The following is a 19,579-nucleotide window of genomic DNA, read 5'->3' as shown; positions in this document are numbered from 1 at the left end:
ATGTTAATAAAAGGTATGATTGGGGATACTCAGGGACTTTGAAGAGCATTTCCAGAGCGAGAGGACAGGATATGATTGTAAAACCCTGGTGGTGATATGTTGGAGAAAGGGAACTTGGCTGTGTCAATGAAAGAACCAGATATTTTATCAGCATCCTTCTCTTTCTTCCTTCACTCATCTTATCTAACGTGAGGCTGAAGTTCACTGTAATTTTTTCCCTTTCAGACACTTAGTTTTACGCTTTGTAGTCTTGCATCTTGGGTTTTTGTTTTTGTTTAAAGAGATGGTCTCATAGGTGGCCTAGGCTGGCTTCAACCTTGTGGCCTCAAGTGATCCTCTTGTTGTGACTTCCCTGAGACGCTGGTACAGCATGCATGCACACCTGGCTCTTGGTGTTTCATTTAATAAATACCAAAAGGCAACATTCAGGCCTTAGTTGAGCAGTCAATTAAAAATTTAACAGAAAAGATTTTATGTCAAGGGAAGAAAAATCTTGGTGGCGGCATCATTATTTAATCAACATTTTAATCTAAGGTTTCATAATATTTTGGTATGTTTACGGAGGCCAGCATTGCATTTTGATGTTGATAAAGTATGGGGGGAGGATGTTTTTTACTTTATGGAAAACCTTAGTAGTTCTTGTTTTTAGATAGAACTTTAATATATAAGACATTCTTGGGTTTAGTGAAAATGCCACCATTCCTGTGTCATGGATGCATACTGAACCTCAGATTTATGAGGAAAGAAAGCTCTACAGAATGGATTTATTATCAAGAGACCCACAGATGACATTACCTTTATTTCCTTTCATAGAACCATAACACTGGAACATGTTTTTGTTCTTGTGCAGTGAAATACTTTGTTGTAGCTCAAATTCAAATCTAACAAAGATCAGAGTTAATAGAAAACCAAATGGAAGGCACCGGAGGTACTGAAGGAAGCAGAGGCGTTACTTTGTAGCGCCTCTCTTATGCTACAGTTGCCACCCAGCAGAAGTCAGGAAGCCATGCCTGGTGCTTTGTACCCCTTGGCTAGTTAGATTGTTTTTTGTTGGAGAGCCTTTTCAAGGTTTTTCTTTTGCATCTGTGTTTTTAAGAACTAAAAACATAATTGTAAGAACATGGAGGGTTATGAAGCATGAAGTTCCATAAATATTTATACCAAACCACAGAAGTAGACAATTCCTATTTTCTTGACATATTGGGGTCGGATTTCTCTCTTGACCTCTTGAATTGAAAAATACAAGGAGTTAGTATACCCTTTTCTTTCTCTTATTTTTTTCTTATTTATTTATTTATTTTCATTTCTTTAATGAGTTTCATTTGCTGGGAGCTGTCCTGTTAGGTTCATGTAGATTTCGTTGGACTTACACCCAATTTTTGGCCTTACTGGTAAGCTGTTTAATCTGTTTTTGTGGATTTATTGTTACTGAATTTTTAATAGGTCATTTTTGTCAAGGCTAATAGGTAGGTTGACATCTGAAAGCATATTTTAAATTAGTCTTTTCATTTTATTCTTTCTCCCTCACTTAAAATCTTTGGTCCATAATAAACACTTTTACCTTTGAAATTATGTTTAAAAACTTATGAAATAATAAATGCTAACTGTAGAGAATTTAGAAAATATAGATAGGTAGAAAAGAAGAAACTTCTGTAATCCTATTCTGTTTTTTCCCTGCTCTTTACTTAAGTATATGTGTAGGCAATAAATACATGAAGAGGCAAANAAAAAAAAAAAAAAAAATTAGGCTGGGGTAGTGGCTCCTGCCTATAATCCCAGTGCTTTGGGAGGCTGAGGCAGGTGGAGTTTGGGAACCTCCTGGACAACATGGCAAGACCCTGTCTCTACAAAAAAATGAAAAAATTAGCAGGGCGTGGTGGCACACACATAGTCCCAGCTCCTCCAGAGACTGAGATGGGAGGATCACTTGGACCCAGGACTGAGGCTGCAGTGAGCTATGACCGTGCCACCTCACTCCAGTCTGGGTGACAGAGAGACACCCTTTTCTATGTATATTAACATGTAATTTCTAGAGTATGGTGAAGTCATTTCTGTGGAATTGATGATGATTTTTTTGCTGATCCGTTTCCTCCTGGCTAGTTTCATTTGCTTTTGACATAAAATAGTATATCAACTGATGAGTAAGTTTGGTGCATACTGTCTTCTTGCTCTCAGGGTGCTTATGGTTTAACAAAAGGGGAAATATATTTTACATACTATGTGGTATAAGTTAACAAGTAAAAAATGTCAGGTAAGAAAGCTTATTTGGGAATTAAGAATATGGAGGGAGGGAATCTTTTGAGGTTAGATAAGATATAATTTTGGAAATTAAGAATTACAGAAATAAGGACCTAAAAACATACCATAAAGATTTCTGGTCCAAGTCAAGAAAAATTATATGCATCTAAGTGTCTAAGTATATATATATTTGTCAGTTTTCTGAATTTCCAAATGAATTAAAAATAAAGACTCTTGAAGGCCAGGGAAACAACACTCGAGAGTTCACTAGCAGAACTGGGGCCACAGTCTAGGGCTACGGACCAGACCTTCAGCGAGACCAGTGCTCATTCATTCCTCCCTGGAGTTGAGCCTTGAATGAAATGTCCAGTTTAGATGCAGGGGTGGCTCGAGGCAGAGCGGCGGCCCTGCTGAAGGGAGGTAGTCACAGACAGAGAGGCATGGGCTCGAGCTTCAGGCTTCTGACTCTACCTTTTTTCATTTCCTGTGAGGTCTTCCTGTCAGCCTTTGTCTGCTGATAGCACTGTCCCCTGTCATATGTACAAATATTTACTGCCTTAAGTAAAACCACACTGTTGCTTGACCCTGTGGCCCTCGTACTTATGAACCCATCTCCTAACACCTAGGCACCTTGCCCCGACGGTAGTCTACACTTGCTCATTTCTCTCAATCCCTTAGGAATGGGCTGTAATGGATATCCCACCCCAGCCACTCCATGGAAACAATCCTGGTGAACTCTGTAAACCCGCATATGTGTGCTACTCGAGACTCTTGATGCATTGCTCTGCAGATCTCCACTTGAGGCTTCTGGCCCCCTTGCACATCAAGTAGGGTGCTGGGTTGCTTGCCATCTACGTGATCCTGGCTGACTTACGGAATGAAGAATATTTTTTGGAAGATTGGCAGACACTGTTGCTTCTGACTTCTCCTTTGCCCATAGGATACTGATTTGGTTTGCGTCCCACGTTCCTGACGCTTTGCTAGATGTAGATATTCTCCGCCTTCCTGATAAGGGGTGGCCACGTCACACAACTCTGGCTAGCACATACAAGGAGATGTCTGTTGGGGGAAATCTGAGAGAGGAGGCCTGTTCTTCTTGCCTTGGACTCCGTTGTGTGATGAGGTGGTGCTGGAGGACATAAGAGCTGTCTTTTATGGGGACAATCAGGAGACCCCCGGATGAGAAGCCAAGGGAGCTGGGTGGCTGGGCAGAAGGATAGGGAGAGCCTGGCCTCTTGTTCACTTTGAGGTTCTAGACTAGATGTTGAACTGCCGGTCACCAAATAAGTGACATAATTAAATGTCATTTATAGTCATGGCCCTGGTACTTGCACCTAAAAAAGCAATTATTTCTGTAAATGAAGGTTCACCTCTCCCAGTCACTCCAAACAGCACTGTCCAATGGAGCTGTAATGTAAGACAAAGGTGAAATTATATTTTCTATTAGCCACATTTAAAAAAGTGAAAACATCTACTAGGATGAATTTTAATAACCTTTTATTAAACCAAACAAATCCATAGTATTTAGATTTCACTGTATAATTAAGGTAAAATAATTATTAATTGGATGTGGTAGCGCTTACCTGTAGTCCTACCTACTCAGAAGGCTAAGGTGGGAGAATTGCTTGAGCCTAGGAGTTCAAGGGCAGCCTGGGCAACATAGTGAGACCTCATCTTTCTCTCTCTTTTTTTTAATAATTATTTACAGGATATTTTACATTAATTTTTTATATCAAGTTTTCAAAATCTGTCTTTTAACACTTGTGGCACATCTCAGTTGCACTAGCCACTTTTCAGTGCTCCATAGCCTCATGGGCTAGTGGCCTGCATTTTGGCTGGCATAGCTCTAGAATCAGACCCCTGGACAGGAGCGGTGATTAGCAAGACCTAACTTACCTGATTGCGGTCCTCCTGCCAGGACAGGAAGGGAGAGACTGACTCCCTTTGTATTCCTTACCTGGGAAGCCCCCTATGCATGAGAGTCAGAAGCTGGGCAGCCAGAGAAGGTTGGTGTGCCTTGTGACACTATGTACCCCCTTTTGTTATACCCACTGTTGCTTGTCCTTCAAAAATGGATGTTCCCAGGGTTCCATTATTGGCTTTTGATCTTTCTTTTTGGTTCTCTCTTTGGGTGTTACCTATTTTGGTTTTAGTCATCATCTATATGCTGATGACTTCCATATCTGTATTTGCAGCCCTGTTATTTTCTAGTTTTATAGCCATATATTCATTTCTTGGCTGGACATAGCCTCTTACCTGTCCTCCAGACTTCCATTGCCCAGTCTGAACTTACCCTCCCTCTTCTTCCTTGGACCCCTAATCTTATGTTTAGGGACCACTGTATACCCATTACCCAAACCAGAAACAGGAGCATCTTACTGTCTCCCTACTTCTTCACTCCTCAACCTCCTGTCAGTCACCAGGTCTGGTGCATTTTACTCCTGACTCTTTCCTCAGACTTGACCCTTCTTTTCTGAGCCATATTCATTACCAGACATCTTTTATAGAACTACTGTAGCGATCTCGTAGCCCATCTCCTGCCTTCTGGCTCATGGTCCCCCTTTGCTTCTTGCCTTCCTCCCCGCCCCACCCTCCAGCTGTCCTGTGCACTGCAGCCAGAGTGATCTCCCTTAGCACACATTGTCATTCCACTGCTTCAGCTTTTTCAAGTGTTCCCATTGACTATGGAATGAAGTTCCAGCTCCTTAGCGTGCTATAAAGGGCCTGGTCTGTCCATTCTTACCTGTCATTACTCCTGACCTTGCATTTGGTGCTTTGGTAATACGGAATGGTGTGGGTGGCTGCTGGCTGTGGAATGCTGTGTTGGTGGGGGCTGCCGCTGATTCCCCTGAATGCCCTGCTTTTGTATTAATGTGCTTTCTTCCCACCATGCCCTTTCCACCTTTCTGGCCAGCTCATTGTGGCTCATTCAGAACGTTCTATAATGGCGTAATCTTTGGCATTTTCTCTGAATCTGGAGACTGGACTAAATACCCCTCCTCTGCATTTCCCATAATCTTTGCCCATGCACCCCCTTTTTTGGCCATATATGATTGAAATTATTTATATGTATTTGTGGGTTTTTTGAGGCTAGGGCATCATCTTAGTCGTCTTTATCATGGAATGTCTTGTGTAGTATCTGGCTCCATATATATTTCTTGAACTGAATTAGATAAGTTTGAAGGGAGACTGAGTGGAAAAATATGTCAACTCAAGTTACAGACAGCCTTATGCATAAGAAGCGTTCAAATGTTTGGTGAATGAAGAACTGGAAATCAGATTATATTGCTTTGTAAGTCTTGTCAGTTTTGGTGGGAAAATAACTTCAGGTAATAAATCCTTTGTTACCACAACCATACCCTTTGTTGTACTGTATCAGCATGAAGCATTGTTATTTTCTAGCTTTAGAGGTGATAGGCCCGGGTTAGCTGACTTCATGACATCTAAAATCACATCATATGGCATCTTTGTCCCACTTGTCATGGGGTGCTGGGGCTCACATCTATTCTGTGCCCAGTCGGTTCTTGCCAAGACTAATTCCCCTAAAGTAGGGGTTGGCAAGCTGTCACCTGTTTTTGTAAATACAGTTTTACTGAAACATAGCCAAACTATTAATTGATATGTTATTATGTATAGCTGCTTTTCTGCTAAAACAGCATAGTTGAACAATTGAGACAGAGACCATGTGGTTTGCAAACTAGAAAATATTTCCTAATTGGTTTTTTACATTGTAAGTTTGCTATAGAGCTTTGCCTTAGAACCATTTAATTTTTGGCAGACAAAACCTTATGTTTTACTCCAAATTGAGTACTGATCTCTGATTAGGAATCAGGAGAATAAAGATCAAAAAGCATCTTTGAGTTGTGTACTCTTTTTGGTAGGATGGCTTTCTTAAATTGATTGCAGGATAGTCTCGAACTCCTGGGCTCAATCCACCCTCCTTTCTCGGCCTCCCAAGTGCTATATCTTTGTTGTTCTAGGTTATGTATATGAAATCTAAGTTCAAGAAAAAGTTTGTACCTTTGCAGACTGCTAGATGCTTAGAGGCTTAAATACAGGACTTCCATTAAAGCGTTTAAATATCTGTTTATACATCTCCCTCCCTATACCTTACCACCCGTTCTCCAACCTTGCCACCTTTCCTTTTGTAGGCAGAGTTCCTCTGGGTTTGACTAATTCTTTATTGTTTCTGTTTCTGAAAATAAGTAAGCTACCTTTATAGGGTAAAGGTAAAATCCTGGCAGTGTGGATTTGAGGTGACATATACCTGTCCTCAGCATGTCACCAAAGGCGATATTAGAGTCATTTATTGTGTGGTAGCTGTGAGGATGACCCACGTCTGCTGGAATGCTGGAGGAGAATGTGCGAGGGTGCCGGCAGTCCCTTTTCAGTTGCTGCGTGATCGAGAGGTCTGGGGCTGGAGGTGGTGAGGGATGGAAGGGTGGGGTACCAGCTGGTGGTCAGCTTGCCTCTACAGATGTGTGTATTACTTCTAGTAAAGCGGAGGTTCCTCTGGCTCATCCTTCATCATGCATGTTTGAAATGTCATGTGCCAGATGCAGTTCTGGGCATTAGGGATTCAGAATAAGTAAATGTGCTTGTTGCCGTTGGGAGGCTTATATAGACAGGCGTTCTTGGAACAGTGTGGCAGGAGTTGGGAAGATCTATGCCGGAGAAGCCAGGAAAGGTTCTGTGCTGACAAAACAATGTACGTGCTTTAACGGTCCAGTGGTTTTAGTTTTAAAGAAAACCCAAACTTTTTGACATCTTCCACTAAGCCTACATATTATACCTGTTTACTGTAATTTTTGCTTACAAAAACATTCCAATTTTTATAGCAGTTATTTACTTTTTAGGATATAATTAAATTTATCTTTTAGGTTGCCTGCCTGATTCGAGTTCCATCTGAAGTGGTTAAACAGAGGGCACAGGTATCTGCTTCTACAAGAACATTTCAGATTTTCTCTAACATCTTATATGAAGAGGTGAGATATGTTTTTAAACTCTACTCTTCTTTGTTAAGATTTCGTAGTAGCTAATATGAGCACTGTGGATTTCATCCTAAAGGGCCTTAGAGAAAACTTTAGAGCTAAATTTAATGTCCAGTTACAGTAATTTTTTGCTAAGATTATCTTTGCCTTTTATTCGTTTTTGAATATTTTGCTATAAATATTTTTCACATTTCTAAGCATAGCATTGAGTGTTACTACAGTATGTGTATCCTGAATTGTAATCTTCCTGCAGTTCTTCTGGAATCAGATGTGAAACATCGTAAATATGTAAAATGAATAAAGATACTACATTAAAACATCTCTATAGTATTTTTGGTCTACAGAAGAGAAATATAGTACAGCACTAATAACAGTGATCGGTGTCGTAATGTTTATACCAAAATGTAGCTCCTCTTTTGTAATGCATTGGCAGCTCTCAGTCAGAAATTATTCTTCCTGGCTATGTGACTAGGGAGCATTTAGCTACTTTCCTTTATAGTGTTTATAGAAGCATTTTTTTAAAGCAAGAAAATCAGTCACATGGAAATTTTCAATGAGTCTCGATTTTAGAAAAGTTATTTCTAATGGTCTGTTACCTAGGTGAGGAAACATTGAATATCTAATTGTACAAATGAGATGAAGCTATTATAGCTTCCCTGTTGAACTATGTGGATGGTTAATCCAGGTTTGTCTGGAATTATTGAGCACTGCTTTGAGAGATTATGAATGAATTTCTGATGTTTGAAGCTATAAATATAATTCTGTTGTTATGCAAAAGGATAATTGGCATTTGTATGCATTTGCTTTTGGAAATGTATTTAAAGCATCTCAAATGCTCTTTTCAAGAGAAGACATGTTATAGCAATTACATACGATATAATTAATGTTTAGTAGAATACAGCAACTAACAGTAAATATGTAGTCAGTTTTATTGTTAGACATGTTCCTATTTCAAAGGGAGCTAATCTGAGCTCCCTTAGTAGCCAGTTACAGAGGTATGTAAGTTATATAAGATATAGCATGTACCTTAGGCCAGTTTAGAATCATTGACCTCTTATGGCAGTTGTGAATGTTTTAGAACTCAAATGAGAGCAGGTAGATCTGCTACATACGGAATGGCCTTGGGAAACCTCTGCTATTCTTTCCGAACTCTTGGCTGTTTATCTGTTTCAGGGTATCCAAGGGTTGTATCGAGGCTATAAAAGCACAGTTTTAAGAGAGGTAAGTCACTTACTTTCTGTTATTGAAGTACAAAGGAATGATGTGCTTTGTTCCATAAGTTTATACTTCTTAACAATTAGAAATATATTTGGAGAAACTTGGTTTAAAAAATCAAAAAGAAATTGTAGTCACTCTTTAGTTTTCTCAGTTTTTATATTTAAAAGAATGGGTAGAACGGGTTTGCTGGAAGAGCAATTTCAGTGGTCAGAATGGCCCGTCATGTAACTGACTTATAATTCTAGGGTGACTAAATGTCTTTTATAGTTGAAATATTAAAAAATAACTATGGACAAGGCATGGTGGCTCATGCCTGTAATCCCAGCACATTGGGAGGCTTAGGCAATGAGATCACCTGAGGTCAGGAGTTTGAGACCAACCAGGCCAACATAGTGAAACCCCGTCTCTTGTAAAAGTACAAAAATTAGCTGGTTGTGGTGGTGGGCACCTGTAATTTCCAGTTACTTAGGAGGCTAAAGCAGGAGAATCGCTTGAACTCTCTAGGCAGAGGTTGCAGTGAGCCAATATCGTGCCACTGCACTCCAGCCTGGGTGACAAGAGTGAGACTCTGTCCCCATGCCCTCCCCCCCCAAAAAAATAACTACTAAGGATAAGATATCAAGTTAAATACTGAATTATGAGGAACTAATGAAAAATTGGTGATGAAAGATGCACTCTAAGAAGGGACCCCCAACCCCGGGGTCGTGGACTGGTTCTGGTCCATGGCCTGTTAGAAACTGGGCCACACAGCAGGAGGTGAGCAGCAGGTGAGTAAGCATTCCTGCCTGAACTCTACCTCCTGTCAGATCAGCAGCAGCATTAGATTCTCAGGAACATAAACCCGATTGTGAACTGCTCATGTGAGGGATCTTGGTTGTGTGCTCCTCATGACAATCTAATGCATGGTGATCTGAGGTAGAACATCTGAGGTGGAACAGTTTTATCCCAAAACCATCCACATCACCACCAGGCCATGGAAAAATTGTCATCCACAAAACCTGTCCCTGGTGCCAAAAAGGTTGGGTACCGCTGGTCTAAGAGATGGGTGTCTCGAAAGTCTGTATCAGGCAGTTATCCCTTGGCTTCTTGATAACGAAATAAGATGAGCTGGGAAGTTCAGTCTGGCCTGGAGTCCTGGCACTGCAGGTGATTCACAGTGCAGTGTGCCCCAGGGCAAGCCACTTCACCTCTCTTTGCCTTCTAACTCTAAATTTCTGTGATTCAACACATGGGAAATTTTCTTTTGTTGTTTTTGGTTGAAAGAGCAAAAGTTTACCATCAATAAGTAGTTTCAGTATATTACTGCAAGAATCATGGTATAGGCCAGGCATGATGGCTCAAACCTGTAATTCCAGCATTTTAGGAGGTGGAGGTGGGTGGATTGTTTGAGCCCAGGAGTTTAAGACCAGCCTGGGCAACATGGTGAGACACTGACTCTATAAAAAAAATATATGAAAACTAGCTGGGCGTGGTAGTGCCTTAATCCCAGCTACTTGGGAGGCCAAGGTGGGAGGATTGCTTGAGCCTGGGAGGTCGAGGCTGCAGTGAGCCATGATTGTGCTGCTGCACTCCAGCCTGTGTAACAGTGAGACCCTGTCTCAAAAAAGAAAAAAAAAAGAAGCATGTTATAATCTTTGCTTCACATAGAAGTGACTGTGTTGAAGTTCAAGAGTTTGTTTTCAGATGGGTGAGATCTAAGAGAAGTCTGGTTTGGGACACCATTTTCTATTAAAACATAAGCGAGAACCTGCATACATGTGCCCTGCATCTGCGTTTTCTATTTGGAGGTCCTGGGATACTGAAACATAATCGTTAAATATTGCCGTAATTGACCAAATACTGAAATTCATTGAAGTCCTTCATTTTATTCTCAGGTAGTTTTATTGTGTTTAACTAGAGATTACAGTCCTCTTTAGGACCTAACAGCGCTGTTATATGTGACTTATAGCTTTGGTTTTTCACAGGTTAACAACCTAGTTGGTGTAGATGTTTGAAGAACTTCTTTTTAAGGCAAACTTAATGTTTCAAAATTAGTTATTTGTGTGGAGATGACTTCTGCCTTTAAGAAATATCACCCATACTGTATATTCACTCTGTACTTAGTTTCTGACTCACTAAACGTGTGTTACTTAGATTTCACCTGGGTGAGGAAAAAGTGAGGCATAAGCCTTTTTTATTTTTCTGAGAGATGCTGAATAAATGAATATATTTACATGGCAGAGAATGCTGGTTTTGCATACAAACAGATAAACCACATGGCCGCAACTGCATTCTGTTCTTTAGAAAATTTGTTTTGACATATGTCATGCTGGTAATTAATTTCTAGGCTGCAATCCTTGAAAGTATTGTGACCTTACTGAGATGACTTCGTTTACTCAAAATGGCAGCGTTTTGTTGGAAATTTAATTGAGGTCTTCTGCATTATGCATATTTATAAAAGATCCTTCAGACTTGATTTTAGTTGAGGTATTGCTTTTGTACAGATTCTCTGATAGAACAAGAGAAGAATTACTGCTGAATGAAACACAGCTTCTTCTAAAAATGAGAAAAATAAGAAGTGATACTTTTGCTTTAAGCAAAATTTTTTGCATTATAGCTTAGATTCTTATTTTATTCTGGCACCAATAGAAAATCTTTTTGCCAAGAGCTTGTTTGTTGTTTCAGTAGGAAAATAAATCAAAACCTTAGTGAGAATCACCTGGAAATGTATACGTTTATTCTGTATGCAGTTTTTTCTTTAGTTTTATCTCCCTAGCAGTTGCCGATTAAAATGAGATTGAAGTTTTGAGTCCATGCGTTATAAGATAGATTCTGTGTGTTCTTTAGATTGTGTGAATGTTGTCGCACCTTTTTTTTTTTTTTTTTAACTGCATTTGATGTTTGTGGAGATTGCATGCTTATCCCTGATATTTTCTGAAATTATTTTAGTTACTGTGAATTTTAGACGGAGTCTAAGCAAGGTCAGCAGATTACACTATTTACCTTACCCTTTCAGTGTTCATTTTTCTCATGATCTTTGCCAAACTAGGTGTGGTCAAGCATGCTGGCGCAGTGATATTACTGCAGGAAGATGAACGTGGGGAGCAGAATCATAGCCGCTTTCATAACCAGGATGATTTCAGATGCTATTGGCCTGAAAATATTATGGAGAGCAGCCTCAGACTCTTGGATGTGAATTAGAAGGTCTTTTATAGAGGAAGAAAACAGAGTGAAGCAAATTGTTTGAAAAGAAGTAGGAATCAGTTAAACTTAGCAGGTGTCTTTTGTCCGCAAACTTCACTCAGCAGTCCTTTTTGGAGTGCCTACTGTGTTTTGGGGCACTACAGGGAACACTCCTTCCCTGAAGGATTCACTTTCTGGCAGGGAAACAAATAGGGAAGTAGACACTTTCAGTGCAGTGTCATAAGCACTGTAATGATAAGTATATACAAGATGTAGCTGGGGTTGCAGAAGAAGTAATGCTTGAGTGATGCTCAATTAGCATTAAATGACTCTTAATTGTTGAAGGAGTGGCAGAAGTAGTCAAGGATATAGGCAGATAGAACAGCAAGAGCAAAGGCACAAGGGTGTGAAAGTACATGTGTGTAACTTGCTTATTGAAGCAGAATTGGGGTTTTCATGACCACAGAAGAGAGTGCAAACCAATGAGGGCCTTCAAGAGAGCATGAAGTGGGGTATTTGTGTGGAGGAGAAGTTGAACCTCTTGCCTCAGCTGTTTGTTTGCCAGGGACTGGAGTGGAGTATATGGGAAAAGCCTCTGAAAGAGCCTGACATGTTCACTGCAGTCTGGAGAATAAATTGCTGGTGTCTACAGAAAACCAAGGTGAGGAGCTGGTTGGAGCTGTCCCAATGGCAAAATGTAGTCATTTTAATAACGCATAACTCCTGGCTTCTTTTTGGTGGATGCCACTAAAGAGATTTGAGATAGGGTAAGGGTTGCCCCCCCCCGCCCCCCGCCCTAGTTTTGCTCCATGCGGTCAAGCACGCCAAACAAGTCATTCAATCTGTTCAGTAAGTTCATTGAAGTCCCCAGTCCTTAGGTGCGAAAATGATTACTCTTACTAGCTTATTTGAAAGTAGATATAGCAGCTTTCCAGACTTGTTTGCAGTTATTATCCATGTTAGGCAGTGAGGATTCCCCTAAATCCAGTGGCTGGAAACGGGAACCCTCAGGCATCAAACCTCAAGGACTGTCCTCTGAAGTCCTCTTTCCAGTTCTGCTGTCTGCCTACTGAGTGCCTTTCCCCTAAACACTCACGTTGCAGAAGTCTCCTTAGTGTTTTTTCAGAGACACTCTATTCTAGATCTTCTGTATTTTTTGTTGCTGCTTTTTAACCTAACTTATTTTGGAGATCATTTATATCACTTCATAAAGAGCACCTTCATTTATAACGATTGCATAGTAGGCCATTGTATAAACAAAACGTTGTTTATTTAACATTTCCCTGTTGGTGGACATGACAGACGTGCTTCAGTGACTAATTCTGTTCCCGTGTCATTTTATACATGGTTGAATGTGCGTAGGTTACATGTCAAAAGTAGAATTACTTCATGAAAGGTATGGGCATTTGTAATTTTGGTAGATAATGCTTAACTGACTTCAGGCAAGCACCAACTGATGCCTGCTGACAATGTGGGAGCTTTCTGTTTTCCCCTGCCTCACCTATGGACTAGCAGACTAAAAGACAAAAACTGATGTCATTATAGTTCTAATTTTAATTACAAGTAAGACTGGACATATCAGCATATATCTGAGAAAGATTTCTGAGAATGACTTTATTTACTTTCCTGTCACCTGATTATTTGAAACTTCCCAGAATTCTTGTGAGGATTAAATGAGGGGATCCAGGGGAAGTGCTTTGTATAGTGCTTGTCACGTAGTATGTACTCAGGAAATGTTAACTGAGATGATTAGTACTCTGGTAACTGAAAGAGTGTTGACAGTGAAGGACACCTGATAAGGTTTGGCTCTGTGTCCTCACCCAAATCTCATCTCGAATTGTAATCCCCACGTGTCAGGAGAGGGATCTGGTAGGAGATGATTGGATCATGGAGTGTTTTCCCCCATGTTCTCTTGATAGTGAGGCAGTTCTCACAAGAGCTTACGGTTTTAAAAGCATTCCGGAGTTCCCCCTTTGTGCTCTGTCTCTTCTGCTGCCATGTAAGATATGCCTTGCTTCCCCTTTGCCGCCTGCCATGATTGTAAGTTGCCCAAGGCTCCCCAGCCAGGTGAACTGTGAGTCAAACCTGTTTCCTTTATAAATTACCCGGTCTCTATAGCAGTGTGAGAATGGACTGATACAACACCTAAGTATGGAATCCAGCTCTGATCCTTAGCAGCCCATCTGCTCCTCACAAGTTTACTTAATTTGTGTCCAGGTTTGCCCGTTTGTGCTAGGAACGTTACATAAAGTTTCCTCATTGATACCTTTATGCAGTTCTACAAGGTGGCTATCATAATAGCAGTGTTGCCTGCTTGGATATTCAGAAATTAAACCTGCCTTTAGGTTGTTAGTTCTTTAACAGGGATGCAGCCTTGATCTGTCTGCATTTAGACATGTTGATGACTAACAATTGCTGTGTTTGAATAAGAGGCCAGACAACTGTTACTGCTCCTAAAGCTCTTCAGCGATAATGAGAGTGTTTTATCCAAATGTCTTATAGAGAGGCATCTCTATAATTGTAATAAATTGCAACCTGTAGTTGATTTTATATTCACTGGCTACTTCTGTAGGAAAAGCAGCATATTGGTATAATGAAGTTATCCTAATTGATGATTGAACTGATCAGGATTCCCAATGGAAGTGGGTTGGGAAAATTCTATGATTGTTCATTTTTGGCTTTCTTAGGGAGATTACACCATTTGGATGTTTTCCACTGAAAAATGTTGCCAAGCAACTATCGCTAGAACTTCTATTGCATCTTTACTGTCCTTATGGCTCTATGTACTATTTCCTGCTTCTGATAGTACAAGAGAAAAACATTAGTCCTATCTGATGAGGGAGAATTTTCCCACTCCTTGTATCAGTGTGGTGTATCTGTCTCTGTGTATGCTTGTGTGAAATTGTTTTCTCTGATTTACCTCATTCTGTTTTGGTTTGTCCTTATAGTTGGGTTGTGTCTTATCTTTCCAGATAGCATTTAAGTCCTTCTGAAAATAGCTACTGGGTTTTTACCTGCTTGTTGGATACACGGGCTCTAGCATAATCCCTTCTACACAGTGAGCACTCAGTAAATACTTGTTTTCCTTTTCTGCTTTAAGTTTGATTCATTTTTGTTCAGATGCCACCTGACATCCTGATCATTTTAGGATCATGAGGGAGCTCTAAGGGGGCTACGAGTTATGTAGGGTAGTGAGTCAGCCTTTTGATATACTACAATTACTGTGATCTTTGCATGGGATGGGTGATGAAATACCAACGGGTATATACTTTTCCAAGATCCCAGTCATCTTAAACCTTGAAAAGCTCATTTTTATGTCTAGTTTTATTGGGAAAGTAGTAAGTGCTATAATTATTCATTTATTTTCTGCATCTTAGCACGTCTACTGAAAAGGAAAAAAAGTGATGCAAAGTCTTTCCAAACTTCTAATGTGAAATTGTTTTTCAGTTAAAATCCAATGCAAACATATTGAACCCTATTTTAATCCTACATAATTCATTTTATTAACTATGACCAAATGGAACATCTGTTAAAATTCCATAATGCTAGCTTCATGGGAAAAGAAAAAAAATCCCTGTTTGCTCTTGGAATTTGTCCATTGTTTTATTATTCAGGCTTTCAGTAAATGTGTAATGAGACATTCGTACTGATGGAAATATTAAACAAATGAAAATGAAATTTCCTCTTTTATCATAGAGGTTTATAAAATGAGTCACTTAATTGCATTTACATTATTATAACTTCACTGTAGAGATGTTCTTTGAAAAATGAGTGCTAGTTCATTCAGTTCATTCTTTAATTCAAGAAACTAAAATCATTACTCCTCAAACCTGGACTTTAACCTCTAGTTTTTCATCATCTCTTAAATAAGCAAACATTTTTAGGAAGAACAATTGAGTGAAATTATCTTCATGTGGAAGTATTACTCTAGCCCTTCAGTGCATATTTTCTCATGTTTCGTTTACATGAAAGCAGCTGCTATTTACTTTTTTCATTCCTTGGACAAATTTCATTTACGCTGTGAAGTGATTTGAAAATGCTACATATTTTCATTGTTGCACGTTGGCTGTGTTGTCCTGAAAGGGCACCAGTTCCTGCGTATATGGCTTACTGGGATGTAAATGCAGTAATAGGATACCTCACTGTAAACACATTGAAAGCTATTGGATACAAGTGGAAATTATCTCTTAATTCTTTATTTAAACGTAGTGATTATAAACCATAGTGTTGAAGTAGCTCTCTGTTGTTCCTTTGTGGTTTTCATCCCATGTGAAATGTCCTCTCTCTTCATCTTTGTGAGTCCATTTGGATTGCATTTAGGCTGCAAATAACAGAAAATTTGACTACAGTGGTTTCACCAAAGAAGTTTTCTGTTTTTCCCTTTTGTATCAAGAAATCTGAAGATGACCATTCTAAGGCAAGTGTACTGGTTAGATGAGGGCAAGGAGAATCCGGTGTTTTTCATTTTGCCTGGCTGAATTTAATGCTGTGGCTAATTGACTCATGGTCACAAAATGGCTGCTCTACTTTCAGGCATCATAGTTCCATTCCAGGCATGAAGAAGGGGAAGGGCAGGAGGCAGTACTAACTTTATCTGTCCTTTTGTTTGTCTCAAAACAAAAACTTTCCTGGGACAGAAGGTATCTCAGGGCCTTTCTGAGTTGCCTGGGGATTGGGAAGTTGAGTTTGTAGCTTTTCAATGTAGTAGATGAAGGCAGGCAAAGGGTGGAGTGGGGGCAGTGGGACTACCCTTACTAAGTCACCCCACAGATCTGCCATACCCTGTCCCTTCAAACCCTGCTCAACTTCTGTCTCTTCAGAAAGAAGACCATTTTATCTGTTTCTAGCTTCAGCCCACACGCGGGCATCCAGTGTTGTTAAGATCCGTGAGTACTTGTCTGTACCACTATTTTTTTTATTTTTATTTTTGTCATTCTACCCTGTAAATGGAAATGTCTGTTCATTTTCTTTTTCTGCCGCCTTTGTTCTTTTGGGCACCAGTGTAGAAACTCATCTTTAAAAATTATTTGGTGGTCTCACTGAAATGATTTTGAGGACACAAATTTAATTCCAAGTTATTTACTTTTATATATAGTTTTGATTTTAAAGTTGAAATCTCAGAATACTTCCTGTATTGATATATTCATATGTGAACACCTAAAAATATGTGTCATTTTAGATGGAAATAAAATGACGTTGACGTTTCCCAAGTACTTTACAATGTTTCAGTCACTGTGCTAAGTTCTTTACATACGTTATTTCTCATAATCCTCACAGTAGCCCGAAACACGATCCTTACTTGGCAGAAACTAAAGCTTAGTTAGTTTGTGGTTGGCCGAGGGTCTCATAACCAGTAAGGGAGAGATAGAGGACTCCAGAATCCATGAACTTAACCTTTATGGTGAGCTGTATATTTTTCATTTTATAAACACATACATTCTTCTGGGGAGGAAAATATATATTTAAAATGAATAATCCACATTTATATCTGTCTGTAGTCTTTAAGCCTTTACATAGGCATTAGTGCCAGGAGTTTGGGGAGAATAAGTTGTCAGCAACTGGAAGCCTACATGATATTAAAAATAAATTAAGTAGAGGAAATAACTGTAAGGAATCTGTGTTGATGGAAGTGTTCATGAAGAACTGTGGCTTTTAAATGCATGTTATCACGTTTCTGTGATTTTCCCTTGTCTAGGTGTTAGTTCACATGCCCACCCTCTTCTCAGAAGGATCTCCTGTGATCACTCCAGCTAAAATAGACCTAGCCCACTGATGTTAGAAATTACCTTCGTTTCTTGTTCAAAACTAATTATGGCTGTTGTCCCTCCACTAGAATGTATGCATCAGGAGGGCAGATGCCTTCTGTTTTGTTTCCTATTATTAATCTAAAACCTAGAAGAGTGTCTGACACATGGCACCCTCAGAAAATACTTAACAAACAAACCAGTGACCTAATCTACTTGCTTCTCAAAAGCAGACCAGTTTTAAGTGCTTAAATGCTTAACATCTCCAGACACATTTGACAAGGATTATGGAGTTCTCACTTAATTCCTAGGAGAGTTAATGGTTTTCTGCCAAATAAACTCTCTGTATTTCCATTGAGGTTAATTTTCTTGTCTTACCGTATTTCCTGCTGACTACAAATAGCTGTTATTTTAATTTTGTCATTTCTAGTTACTCCTGTAAATATTTCATATATGCAAAACAGTTTTTGAAATTACATATGAAAATAATAAAACAACTTAAGATGATCCTTCATCAGGTATTTGGAAATTATCTCCAGTGAATATCATGTGGGTCAAGAGTTACCCTTGATGCTCTCAGTACTGTATACTGTCTTATTGTGTGAATAAACACCATCTTATATGGAGTATTAAGAAACTATATACGTAAGAAAACTAAATTTGAAGTCAAATCTAGCATTTTAGATGGGTTATTCAAAAATAGCAATTGGAATCATTTAAAGGAAGCTAAAATGTTTTTCTGTGGGTTTGAATACCTGGCTACAGATCAGGATCACATAATGAAAGTAGTTAAAGTTTGAATACTAATTATGATGGTTAACTTTACATATATTTTCCTAATCCTTAAACTGTAAGACATTAGCCTGTTTATACAGATCATAAGTGGAGGCTTAGAAAAATTAAGTAATACAACTAGGAGGTTTCAGGATTGGAATTGGAGGTCAAGTCTATGTAATTCCAAGGCCTGTGATTCTTGTTACACTTTGCTTTCTGCTTGTGTCTTTTGGGTAAATTCACTGATAGTCCTCTAGGAATTTTCCTAAATCCTAAGAAAATAACACATTGGGAGATCTGCAAAACTTGAACCAAATCTTGACCTGAGTGAGAGTGGAGCATGATTTCTGAGTGTTAGAAGATTCTAAAGGATAGAAATGGAACCATTTTTATGGGCAGACACAATGAGATGCTTCTAAATTAGCCATTAATATAGATTTTAGCTTCCTTTTTCATCTGGCCTTTATGAAGTTTGCTTAAAAATGTTTTGATCGTAGCCTTCTGTCCTTTTTTGTTCCCTTGGTTTCATCATATGTTCTGAGAAACAGTAGAGTAGGTGGGAAAAGGTTGATAATCTTTGGCCTTGGAGAGGTTTTGGTACATAGCCAAGTAACTCGCAGATATTTTATTGACTAACGAAGAAGCAGAATTTTTGTGAGAAAAGGAATTTTTTTTTTTCCTTTTTGAATATGCTCTGCTTTTTGTTATTGAACTTGTCCATGCAAAACTCATGTTATAGAAGAATACACCAGAGGGCGCACAATGCCTGTATTTTAAATGTTGTTGGCCAAAACCTCTAAAACGAACTTGGGAGCTGCTTCCTGGCTTAAAAAAAAAAAAAAAAAGGCTCAAATTAGAAAATGAACATTTAAGCATAATAGTGTTTTCTGATCAAGATACCTGAAGGGATAAATTTGTGTTATCTTTTGGTACATATGTGCATGGAGTTCTATTTATTTGTTTGGGTTCTAATTTTTTAAAACTTTTACCATGGAAAAATTTAAAGACACACAAAAAATGATTAGTAAAATGAATCCCATGAATTACCAGCTCTTGAGCAATATTGTTCCATCTATACCCAAACGTACTTCCCACATGTCGGTATGATATTGAAGCAATTACCAGACGTTCTGATTTCATCCAGAAATACTTCACTATGCATCTCTAAAAGATAATAACTGTAAGTACATATAACTTATCAAAAATGAATGTTATAACAGAAAGACAAGTATTGTATGGTCTCACGTGTGTAATCTAAGAAAGTCAAATTCATAGAAGCAGAGAGTAGGACCGTGGTTCTCTGGGGTTAGCAGGTGGGGAAATGGGGAGATGTTGGTTAAAGGGTGCAAATTCTCAGTTATAGGATCAACAGGCTCTGGTATTTAAGGCACAGTATGGAATGTGATGGATGTGTTAATTTGGTTGTGGTAATCGTTATACAATATATATCAA

The 19,579-nt window shown here is 39.0% G+C and overlaps 1 protein-coding gene across 1 annotated transcript in view; it reads left to right on the top strand.

Annotated features, from left to right (window-relative positions):
• The window catches only part of LOC108294014 (S-adenosylmethionine mitochondrial carrier protein), a 147,905-nt gene extending 128,933 nt beyond the window's left edge, over positions 1-18,972 (top strand). The window contains exons 5-7 of the mRNA XM_017515729.1: positions 7,119-7,223; positions 8,403-8,450; positions 18,571-18,972. Coding sequence (XP_017371218.1) covers positions 7,119-7,223; positions 8,403-8,450; positions 18,571-18,618 — 201 coding nt within the window. The 3' untranslated portion in view covers positions 18,619-18,972. The remainder of the gene's footprint in view (positions 1-7,118; positions 7,224-8,402; positions 8,451-18,570) is intronic.
• The last annotated feature ends 607 nt before the right edge of the window (positions 18,973-19,579 follow it).

The sequence above is a fragment of the Cebus imitator genome, unplaced genomic scaffold (genome assembly GCF_001604975.1).
Source record: "Cebus imitator isolate Cc_AM_T3 unplaced genomic scaffold, Cebus_imitator-1.0 Scaffold556, whole genome shotgun sequence".
NCBI lineage: Eukaryota > Metazoa > Chordata > Mammalia > Primates > Cebidae > Cebus > Cebus imitator.
The sequence above is the reverse complement of the archived record's forward strand: the minus strand, read 5'-3'. Positions and strand labels throughout refer to the sequence as shown.